This window comes from Macrobrachium rosenbergii, chromosome 25 (genome assembly GCF_040412425.1).
Source record: "Macrobrachium rosenbergii isolate ZJJX-2024 chromosome 25, ASM4041242v1, whole genome shotgun sequence".
In the NCBI taxonomy this organism is placed as follows: Eukaryota; Metazoa; Arthropoda; class Malacostraca; order Decapoda; family Palaemonidae; genus Macrobrachium; species Macrobrachium rosenbergii.
Window position 1 is genome coordinate 3143376 of NC_089765.1, and position 12500 is coordinate 3155875.

Below are 12500 nucleotides of genomic sequence, written 5' to 3' on the forward strand. Positions count from 1 at the left end.
TTCTTGCAAAAATATTAGATGGTAAAAATTTCCTAGCAGTTTGTTATATTAGATCTTGTACTTCGTCTTACTTTTGCTGGGTTATTATATCTAGCTAAAATACTTCAGTACTCCTGATACAAGATGAGCAGTACAGTAATTGCTATCTTTTGTCTTTCCAGCTACCAAAGCTTGCCAAACCTACTTTTGACAGTAAGTGGTATGGAGTCAAAGGACAGAAAATGGATCTGTGAAGCATCAGATATAGAGAAACTGTACGAAATTGCTCATAAGAGAGGAAGCTTCTTATTAGCCTACCAATTAAGTTTGAGCAGCATCCAACCTCTACAGGAAAACCACGTGAAAACTGCACTCATTCATCTACAAAGGTTATATATTCATTATCCGTTGTCATCTAACAAACAATTTTATATAGTATTATTATAAAGAACACTTTCTCCTCTTGTTTGGTTCTTAATGCTTATGTTATTAAGTTATTTCTCACTCAACAGGAAGTGTCCAGCATTCCGAATCTGCTTTGGCCAACGTGATGGCCAAACATGGCTTCGATACAGGGATATGGAGGACATTGATTTTAAGGTATGACAGTAATCCTCTCATAGTATGCCATATCTTTAAAACTTTGAATATTGAACATTAGTTGTTGATGAGGGCTAGCAGTTTACTTGATGAAAGATAACATGCATTTAGAGCTTAATTTATCTAAAGATTAGTGGTCCCAGGTATATAGATTTAAGCTGTAAAGTCTTGAATGCCCAGAAAATTTTGTTTTGAGAATTTCAAATGACATGCATTTACATGTTCCTTTGGGTTTGGCCAGAATTTTTTTTCGTTAACTGGAGGATAAAAGATAAACGATAAAAGATGAATGGAACATCTCTGCGTAGCCTTCTATCTCGGGGAAGTAGGTCAGAATATCGCTTAGATTACAGAGATAAATATTTGTCTAAGAGGCTGTGGACTTGTTAGAGATCCTTTAGTTTTGGCCCCTGACTCTTTGCTTAATGAGTAAAAACTCATGGAAGGCGTCTCAGTCACTAAACCTGTCATCTATTAGATATCCAGTGTACTCCATATTTTCTCACCTGATGATAACCCCTAATCAGTGTCTTATTGGATAAAGAATAATGTAATAGGTCTTTGTGCCACCAATATCCAGAGACGAAGGCTGGGTCATCCTTTAAAAGTACGTTTTTCGCTAGCTGTCACATCTGCTAAACTTGCCACTTTGTCGGCCAATTCTAGTTGTTACTGGCTATGTCAGGACTTAAGCTGTCTTGAAGTTCGTGAAAAAAATTCGGAGGTAGAACTATTCCATTCCCGTTTTGGTGGGAACTATAGTTGACACATTTTAGGAATATCACTTGACCATGCCCACATCCTCCCTACCCAACCCTGCTACCCCAGCCTAACCCTCTCCCCTCTTTCACGACATTACTCATATGGCTGGCAATGCTGTCCTTATCGTGAGCCGGACTCGGAAGATCATGCGAGATTCAGAGACTCGTGCACTGAGAGGGGGAGGATGGCCTCTGGGATAAGCGAGTTGCAGCAGACATTGATGCACACACACACACACAGAGAGAGAGAGAGAGAGAGAGAGAGAGAGAGAGAGAGAGAGAGAGAGAGAGAATTACTATTTATGTTGTTGTGAAGAGGAAACTTTGGAAAGTATGCTGATAGAACAGCTACACAAAAATAAGTACCAGTTTACAGGTTCTAGAGCCTCCTTTAGTTATTGAATGAATGATCTTTCGATGTTATCATTGTCATAGCCAAGCAGCAACTGATATCGTCCGAGAGCGTGGTATGATAATGCCATGCATTATCTATGGTGCCAGGGGAAGGGGGCGTGGCCGAGTGATATTCTTAAAATGCGCCGACTACAGTCTTTGTTACTAAAGAAAGTTGTCTGTCTACCTCTTACCATCACTTCCAGGATCTCTTACTGTCAGGTCTACTCAGATGTACACTGGATGTTAGCAATAGTCAACAGGTGTTGGGTAATACAATCCAAGTGTTATTTGACATTATCAATCTTTTAGTAATTGTTGCCCACAGTTATTCAGCCTTTGAGTTGTTGCTCCTAAAAATTCCGTAGTAAGCTGGGTCGTACAAGCGTTACAAATTGACAGCTTCATTTTATATACGAGTACTTATAAAGTCCATTAAAAGTTACTGATGTCACAATGATAGGTGATGCCACAGCCTATGAAGCTTTCAGCCACTGCTCAGTGGTGGCCTGTCCTACTGCATTGCCAGGCGCACAATTATGGCTAACTTTAACTTTAAGTAAAATAAAAACTGCTGAGGCTACAGGGCTGCAATTTGGTATGTTTGATGACTGGAGGGTGGATGATCAACATACCAATATGCAGCCATCTAGCCTCAGTAAGTTTTAAGATCTGAGGGCGGACAGAAAAATTGCGGATGGACAGACAAAGCCATCTCAGTAGTTTACTTTTACAGAAAACTAAAAACCACAGCTGGGATATTCGAGCATTGAAAGTGACCAAACAATAATCTCAAACTATTCTTTTCCAACAGGTCTCAGAAACGGGGCAAAAAGGTCTATTTTATCAGTCATAAAAATATTAATTTTTACTATTTGGTTAAAAGTTACGAAACAACTATGGACACATCTTTGTTAATAATTTTGAGGTTGATCGTCACCAGCTTCGTTTCCAGTATCACTATGTGGTCTGACTGTAGCGAATTAAATCTTACAAACTTCAGTAAGCAGATAATAGAGGTCACAATTGATACAGCTGGGCAACGTTCAGTAGTGAAGAATTGTAATTTTCTGAAATGTTTGTGGCTTACCACTGACATTTGTGGGTTCAGGCTCTTAGATAATCGTGTATTGGGAAACAGTTTCTATTGATTATTTATACTAAAAGAAGTATACTGTGTTCATTTTGCATTTCACTGAATTCATGTAGACACAGAACTGGTACGACATGATAAAAAAACAGGAGTTAATTTATTAAGTCTACATCTGATATACGATACATCTTTTCATAGATAAATCTATATCTTTAATCAGTTATTATGTTACCCTAACACAATACATATTTCCTTCACTCTGTCCCGAGAGTTGTTCAGCCAGACTTTAATTTCTTACGTAAGTAAATGAACTTTCTTTAACTCATTTTCTGTTGGGTTTCATCCTTTCCTGTTTATTTTTATGCACATTTTAATCTATAAGTATATTCAAATGAAAACTATTTAGTTTCTTTGTCTTCCACATATCTGTTCTTTTACTAAAGTGGTAGTTAGGCAAATCAAGGTAAGGCATACATTACCTTAACCAAAGGCCAGTAATAGCGTTATTACATCATTATAATTTTGTGGGAATCAGAAAGTCAAATACGCAATAATCTTTTCTTTCCATAGGTATAAGGACTTAAAAAAGCATCCAAGAACTTACAACGGCCAGCAGTGTCATTACACAAAATATTTCTTCTCTCATAGGTGGTGAAAGATGTTGGACCAGAGTACGTAAGAGATCTCCTCCAGATTCACCAGTACAATTCTGAGGAAGGGCCTTTATGGTGTGCAAGATTGTTATTAGACACTAATGCTGATTCTTTAGCCTTGGATAAAGACCTTACTTATACCTCTCAGTTATTTATTGGCGTACACCACAGCATCACTGATGGATTGTCTATGTTGAAAGTCTGTGGAAGTTTTATCAGAATCCTCAATGATGTCATGGCTAATAAGCCAATATGTGACGAGGAACGCATTGGATACTTTGTATCGGATACAAAAACAGAAGAGTTGGTGTCTGTTAAAATGACTGCCATTCAAAATGACCCATCTTTAATGCAGGAGCTTATTTCAAGAGCAGAGGACAAAGGCACTGGAATACCTCTACTTTTAACAGTTGAACCTCCTCCTGAAGGAGAAGACAAAACTTGTAACTTGACACATGTCTTGGACAAAGACACAACTAAAAGATTTATCAGTAGATGTAAAGCTGAAGGGGTATCCATTCATTCTGCCTTTGCAGCCCTTGCCGATGCATCCATCGTCACTTTCTTGGAGAATAATCACATCCAAAATTCTTATAAGATCTGTAATGGTCATGTCATCAACTTGCGCCGTTACTGGACTGGAGATAGTTCTGACGCTATGGGGTGTCATGCCCATGCGCCACTCAATTTATGGACAGATGTACCAAGGAACCTGAGTGGGAAGTTCTGGGACTTGGCCAGAAGTCTTCATCAAGATCTTCATCAACACTTAAAAAACGAATCTATTCTCTTTCGAGAGGCTTACATAAAGTTATGTAGCCAAAAGGAACCGAGCTATGATGATATCTTCTATCAAGCAAACCCGATGCAAGTCGACTGTGGATTTTCTAATTTGGGAGATGTAACAAATCTATTGTCTGATGATGGACCTTTTGTAAAGCCTTATCTTTTGAAACGACATCTGTCACTTCATCGTACAGACATAAAAAACTTCGCACATTTCTTCCATTCCTTTAGAGGCCGACTAATACTCAATTTATTATATAACTCTAAATATGTTACGGAAGCTGTAGCACAGCGGCACTGTAGTCAGATTTTTGACACAATGGAAAAAGTAATAAATGGAACTTTGCGCTGAATGAGATAAAATCTTTAAAAGTCACCTTAACATGTACTGCCAAGGATGCAGTCAGACATATTTGCTTGAAATTGATTTGATGCATGAATTTCTTCGGTAGACCCCCGTTATATCTGCTGAACCAAAAGAGGAAAGTTGCTCAGCTGATTTTTGTCCTTATACAGTACTTTTATGAGAAAAGTGTATGAAAGATATTCCGTTCGTATATCATTCCTTAATAAACCATGAATTTTATTTTGTGTTTTCATAGCCTTAATAATTGATATCTATATATAATTATATATATATATATATATATATATATATATATATATATATATATATATATTATATATATATTATATGTATATATATATGTATGTATGTATATATATACATACAGGGTGTCCCAAAAGATGTATTTGCATGTTGATTCCCCATAACTCACTGAATTTTTAGTTTCTTTTTCAGATTAAATTGATCCTAATAATGGCAGAAGTACGACTAAGCTTTGATGGAAAAAATATTATCATAAAGTGCTATTGGAAGCATGGAAACATCATGGAAGTACAACGACAATTTAGAAGACATTTTCACAAAGATCCACAAATATGATGCACCACTGATCGCATCCACAATATGTTTGTACCAGATGGAACTGTGCATGACGTCCATGTAGAGTATTCAGGAAGACCACAGTCATCAACAAGCCTTGCAAAGAAAAACACAATTGCTGGAAACCCTCCACCAATCCCCATGGAAATCTGTACAACAAATGGCTCTTGAGAAGGAATCCCAAAATCAAGCACCCATTGCATTTTGAAGTGACTTCATTGGAAATGTTACTTGAGGTTTTTTTGCTTCCAACAGCACTTTTTGATAAATTTTCTTTCTTCAAAACTTTGTTGTACTTGTGCCATTACTAAGGTCACTTTGTTCCGAAGTTAATTTTTGGGACACCCTGTATATATATATATATATTATATATATATATATATATATATATAATTATATATATATATATATATATATAATTATATATATATATATATATATATATATATATATATATATATATATATATATATATATATATATATATATATATATGTGCATGCGTGTGTGAGTGTAACAGGGATCCTGGGAAACAGTGATTTTATGAAGCGTGTGCATGTCCTCTGACGACACTTGCCGATCATTAGAAAGTCCTTCAAACAACATTTTCCAGTAATTAGAGGGATGCTGATGATTGTTGACATTTGAGACTGTAATATGAATCCTAGGGAAGAGAGTGATCTTGCGACAAGTGTGCATGTCCTTCGGACAACATTTGGCAGTGATTAAAGAAACGCTTAATCAATAGTAGTGATTAGAGAAATGCTTAGACGACATTACTAGCTAGTGAGAAGCTGTACCATTCGTACAACATTTGGCAGAGACTAGAGGTAACAGTTGACATCAATGACCCATGAGAAACTATGTTTGCAGTATTAAAGGTAAACCAACTGCCATTAGGTGTGAGAAATCAGGCTGTTGTAGCAGTTGGATCCAGGGCGACTAGGGATATATATGTATGGTGACTATACTTGTATGAAGAAAGATTATGTATACTGAATGATGAAACTATGTCGACACTCAAAGTATGACAGGCTGTGATGTCATGTACTTCCAATCGTGCTCTAGAGAAAGGGCCTTGCTAAGAAAAGGCAGAGCAGACATTTATGGCTGATAAGAGAAGACTTATATGAATAGTGATGTTCTCTCTCATAACTGGGAAAAACTCCATAGACTTAAGTGCACTTTCGTAACCAAAGTTAAATTAGATTTTGGCAAGACCAGGACTCCAAAAGCAGCTTCCTTAGGTGGAAAAGTGTAAAACCTTAAGTGATAATATTGAACCGAAACTTTGTTGTTATTCTTCAGTTGCCACAACACCTTCTAAGTGAACTCTAGCTTGCAGCTTTAGTTTTCTGTGGAAGCGAATTCCAAGGAAGACTTTAAAGAGAATCCACATGCCTTTCGTCCTTTGTTACCTTAGTGTGCTAACTCTTAGACTATAACAGGGTTAGCATAAATTTTGGTGTCAGTGGTGGGATGCTTTCTACTCCAAGAAGTGAGCTTACTTAGTGGTGGCATACGGGTGAGGCTGTTACTTCAAGACGTGACAGAAGAATTTGATGTGGTTGCCTTCAAGTTATGACTACAGTGAGGCCCGTGATGAAAAACTTTGAACTTCGCCACTGACATAGGAATAGTTATAATCCAGTGTTTGATGACACCAGCAAAGAATCGCACCAAACTGAGAGTTAACTGAGAGAGCGAGAAAGGACACTGCAAATTTTAAGAAGACTTCTTTACAAGATAAAGGAAAGCCCAGCAAACAAGAAAGGAAGACAACAACGCCGCTCCACATAAGAACCAACCGCCGCGCCGTTGGGAACCAGTATGACTCGATAAAAGTAAGAAGAACAGATAAATGAAGACAGGTACACACGAAAGCATACATAACATTGCACACCTTCAGATATTTATAAATTAAATCTTGATCAACACCAGACTTAGTCCTTAGTTACGGTACAAATTCACATCACCTAAATCACTTGGAGTAACACGAACTGAAATTTTCTTTTCTATAGTTATCCCCCTTTTATTTGTTGAACATTACTAGCTATTTTACTAACCAGTAGTGATGAATTCGTTTTGTGATATCGAAGTTTAATTCATTGATTTTTTCTTTTGTTGTTTTTTTATTTTAAAATTTGTTTTATTTTCTTGGTTGGATTTAATTTTATTTCTCAGTGCCAAGTGAATGTTTTTGTTTTGTGGGAACTCACCTTTTTTTTTTTTTTTGTCAATGTTTTCCGACTAAATTAGATCTACTGACTTGCTACTATATATATGGAACTATTTTTATGCCACGACGTATCACCCGAAGATAAAGTGGTTTAAACCCTTTCGTTACCAGAAGCCAACCCCATAAATTATGTGTGGCAGAAACCACTCAAAACACTGTGGATAACCCAGAGTCATCGAAGCATAATTAAATTTTGAGGGGAGGAAAGATAGTGAGTGGAGATGTCTGTAACTTAGAGACCTGGAGCAAACGTGTTGACACCCATTTAAAGTCGTTAACAGGGAACGATGAAAATAAATGAAATGAAGAAATTTTAAGGCCTGTTTTCAGGTGATTTAGGTTCGTACATCCACTCAGACACCTACCGGAGGCTTGAGACGTGGAAAGCACTCAAAGGATACGTCAGGAGAATCAACTCAACTGTTGGAGAGACAGATCAAGTAGTGAGTCTGGCAGAATTGATGCAGACTTGGAAAACAGATAACAGAAATTACCCGAAAATGAATCCACAGACTCATTTCTACCTCATCTTGGACATCAATGATGCATCAGGTTAATGAGTAAAGGACTGCAAAAACCTCATTAGCCTGTCAATGCTCTGGGGAGCATTACCGTCTAACAAGTTTGAAAAGATGACTCACATGTGGAAGATGGTAGATGATGCCCTTGATATAGAGAAGGAAGTAAAGAAGATTGTAGGAAGAAAAAAAAGCAAGGAATGATGGATATATATAAACCTCTGGCTACCATAGCTCAAGAAAGAAAGGGAGAAATCACACAAACCCTATCCAAGACACCAGTCAAGACTCAGCATAGAGATGCCAACGCATCTCAGTAGGGAAAATGTTCCTTCTTGTTATTTGCTTTGCCTGCCAGAAAAGTGGATACTGTGCAAGTGATTGCAGTGGTCCAGCATACTGTACCAATCACTGAAAAACGGATCACAACGTTCAGGACTGCAAGGCTAGACTGAGACATAGGTCATCATCACAAAGTACGTGAAAGCTTTCGTGAAAAATAGCACCAGTTATCGTCAAAAGGCTCTCATCATACGTCAAGTCAATGTCGTTGCGAAGTTTCTTGTAGAGAGATATGCAGACTGGGACATGGCCTGGGGAGCAGGGTCGCCAGCTGCTTTCTCCCCTTCCTTGTGAAAAATCAGTCAATCAGTCAGTAAGTAAAGATATAAATAAGAGTAACAACTAATCTCAACATCAACAATAAGCCAAAAAATACCTGGATATGTATAAGGTAAGACAGAAAATGAAGAAGCAAAAAAATTGGGTAAAAAGACAGTTACAATGCCCAAAGAGATCGGAGCAGAAATTATAAAAATTCAACCAACTCGTGTTGCCAAGGATCTGTTTGTGAGCACAACTGTGTTCTGTTATTATTAAAGAACTGAAAGCTATATGAGTACAGTCTAGTACTAAAGACACACGTAGTTACGCAGAAGAGTTCCTGACCTTTATGAACAGAGAGTTATGTCCTGTATTTCAAGCTGAAGAATTTTCCAGAATTTTTTGCTAAAACATTGCTTTGTTCCGTATGAGTACTGGTCCAAAAACTTGCAAAGCACTTGCAATGGTGCCCTAACGTAATATCTCAAAAATACGACACGAAAAGTCCTTGAATGTTGAAGTATAGATAAAATATCTTTGCAGACATGACAAGGCCTGGATCATCTTAGATATGAATTTACCCCAAACACCACGAACATCAACAGACTGTTAAGTGGACTCAGCATAATCATTATCTATAGTAAGAGGATGTCTGCCATTCTACATTGCCTCTGCGTTCGTCTGTCTGGCTTTTGTATCTTTGCTCTGCTAGACAAAGTGCTCAGAAAGCACACAGAATGCATGCCATGAAATTTTTCCTGAAAGTCTGCTGTTGCTATGTTGAACCTTCACAGCAAGACACTGATACAACTCTTCTCTAATCAGCTACTGTTACGTGTGGGATCTGCAACACGTTACCTCTAAACCAAGATCTAGGTCTTGTCTAAAACTATAAGGTGTCGAGCAGACTATAATTCTTATAGTTACTCTGTTACTTGTTATCAGACTCAAACCTCTCGGAAAAAACAAGTTTTTCAGCTAGGACTTTGACAAGAGAGAGAGAGGAGCATGAGCTGTGGAAACGAGGACTCTGATCAAATTTTAATGAAGAGAATATGGCACTGAGTGTGTGAGAGGACTTCAACAGCTGTGTGTACAATGGAGAAGTCTGGGCAAATTTGAATTCAACCCACCTACAATACCCATAACGATAACTTGGCCGTCATAAGGGAAAAAATATAAATTTTACAATATATTTGGTAATCATATGATCTATAAAACTTCAGAAATTAGACATTGCAACGAAATGAACGATTTTGCACCCATCGTAATAGCAACCTCACAATTGTAATTCGATGCTCGTTAGTAATAATAGCCTGGCCATAACCTTGCAACCTCATAATTACTTTCATGTCATTATTTAGGGTTTTGGCACTCTAATGGCATATATTGCGTTAAAATAGTGTATGGATATACAATATATATGTGTGTGCCAAATGGTTACTAAGCTTTTATATATATACATACATATATATATATATATATATATATATATATATATATATATATATATATATATATATATATATATATATATATATATATATATATGAGCGTGCGCGCGCGCGCGGAGAGAGAGCGCACGCACACTTGCATGTGCATTTGACGAAGTCTAACGTATGACTTCTCGCAATCGGGTTAAATACGGCATGTCGACCAGATGACGAAAAGAATATCCAGTCGTCCCAAAATCTTTCTAACAAGCATCAAACGTTTTCCTAATTTTATAATGCCGTTATAACAAACCACGCACCAAAACTTCATCTATCTGGGAAGTCCTTACACAACTTATCTCGACAGTCAACCGTTTCTGGCAGATAATGTCAGGCGACAACAACATAGCCTCGGGTACTAAAAATAGGAGCAAGTTGTCTCATACGTTAATAATGGCCAATTTTATTTTTCCCTAGTCTATTCAGAGCTATTGCAAATTTTAAGCTGTGTCATGAACACTTCAGCTCCAAGCTTTAACCTTTGCATAATACTGTTGGTCTCATAAACAACCTATTTTTAATACGTTTTAGTTTTCGTTAAGATTCAGATGCTATGTGGCAATGTATAGTAAGTGTCTCATTTGAGAACAATGAGATGGCATTTCTATCAGTTTTGCACCGGCGCTCTACAGAATGAGACAACGAAAGACTGACTTCAAAAAGAAGAGAAGTCTGTTATGAATGATAAAGTTATTTATTATGTAGTAATAACAAATATCTCTCTCTCTCTCTCTCTCTCTCTCTCTCTCTCTCTCTCTCTCTCTCTCTCTCTGAATGGAATCCTGTGATCTGGTTTCATTGCTGTAACTTACGAACAATGAAATCGGTGATGAAATTACACGTGAGGATTTTTTTCGTAAATAATGCTCGGAAACAATCCCATGAAGCTTCTTTAATAAAAAAAAATATTCTCACGTTGGAAGACTGTAATCTCTAAGTTCTATGTTCATCTTAAAACAACTTTGACAAAAGAGCAGTGACGAGAACCAGGCCTTGAGAGAGTATTTTGCTGCTTTTTCTGCTGAATTCTATGTTTTCAGTTTCCATCTTGAACTTCTGGTCTAGAGATCACCCTTCGAAATACGATTGGATTTCATCTTAAACTGCCAAAAGTTAAATTTGATTGCTTGTTCGTTCTTAAGCCTCGTTATACTTAGATAAAGGGAGATGGGCAAAACAGTCAGATTTCAGCTTATTCATTTTAAAAGTCGAAACACGTAGAGATGGTCTAGCCAAGAAAGATGGGCTCACTAAATTTGAAAAACGTTTGTTGCTTGTCATTGTTCACTTGCGTGAATTTCTGAAGGCAGAAATGCCGTCTTCTTCTAAAGCGAGTTCCTATAATTTGCGGTTACACAGAACGAAATGCAGTGTCCTCCTTAGGGAAATTTTTATCACCACCCCTGCTTAGCGAACAAGTTAACAGTCTGAAGAGGTGCCCTTCTTGCTCAGTGCAGATGAGTCGACCGAAACTGCATGTGAAAACATATGTGTATCTATGTTAGATATTATAGTACTAGATGCAACAGGATTTCATCTGAGGCTTTGGGGCTAGTTTCAGTTACATTACAAGTACTACTTATGAAGCCTTGTCAGTTTGCAGCCGCGTTTTGAAATTGGCACAGATAGAGCTGCAAATCTGCCAGGAGCTAATTACTTACTTTATACTTTATAGAAGGATAACCCAAACTTGATTCATGTACACGTCATCTCCTCGCACTTGGCCTCTTCTCATCCAACTGACGAATTTCCCTCCAACAATGAATTCATGTTAAGAGAGAATTACAGGTGGCTCTACGGGTCTGCAATTGGAAGAGGAAGTTGTCTGGAGATACTTGCATCCTATACCCTTGTCAGGAAACGATGGTTGGCAAGAAGCAGCTGTGAAAAGCGGATTTAGGCCAACGGGACTCTTCAGCTTCACGTCTGAACAGTTTCTTCTTTTTATAAGTACATTGCAAGGCAGCTACTTTCAACGTACAATGAACCCGCCAGTTAGCTTTCCTTCACATTCTTCAAGCCAATTGTAAGTTATTTAGAAAGGATTAATTTGCTGTATCTAAAAAAAAAATGCAGATCATTGTATTCTTCGCAATGACTTAGAAAGCTTCACTTTTGCCATGTTGAGAAGAATTGTACATCCCGGTCATATAAAATCCTGGTGTCAACTTGGATTTAAGCTCGTTTTTAGTGCCCACGGAAAAAGTGGACTTGGTCCATGAATTTTCAACACTTCTGGCCGACAGCAAAGAAAATAAAGTCACAAACAAAGAAAGCATTGAAATGTTCAATACCGGTGCCGTACTTTTTTTCATGAGATTGCACATTTGTCACATTACTAGTAATGCTGAAACCTTGAAAAAGAAAAAAAAAATAATAAACTTTCTCTGGGCATACGCCTTAGCTCCACACGTCCACCAGTTCCCGAACTTCCAT

General features: G+C 37.5%; 2 protein-coding genes across 4 annotated transcripts in view; one reads left to right on the forward strand and one right to left on the reverse strand.

The window, feature by feature from the left end:
* LOC136852281 (uncharacterized) overlaps positions 1–4851 on the forward strand; it is a 15707-nt gene extending 10856 nt beyond the window's left edge. For all 3 annotated transcript variants that reach the window (XM_067126774.1, XM_067126775.1, XM_067126776.1), the window contains 3 exons: positions 162–368; positions 492–579; positions 3475–4851. In XM_067126774.1, the coding sequence (XP_066982875.1) occupies positions 202–368; positions 492–579; positions 3475–4617 (1398 nt within the window). In that variant the 5' untranslated portion in view covers positions 162–201 and the 3' untranslated portion in view covers positions 4618–4851. The remainder of the gene's footprint in view (positions 1–161; positions 369–491; positions 580–3474) is intronic.
* The window catches only part of LOC136852282 (uncharacterized), a 416936-nt gene that overhangs the window by 44703 nt on the left and 359733 nt on the right, over positions 1–12500 (reverse strand). The window lies entirely within an intron of this gene.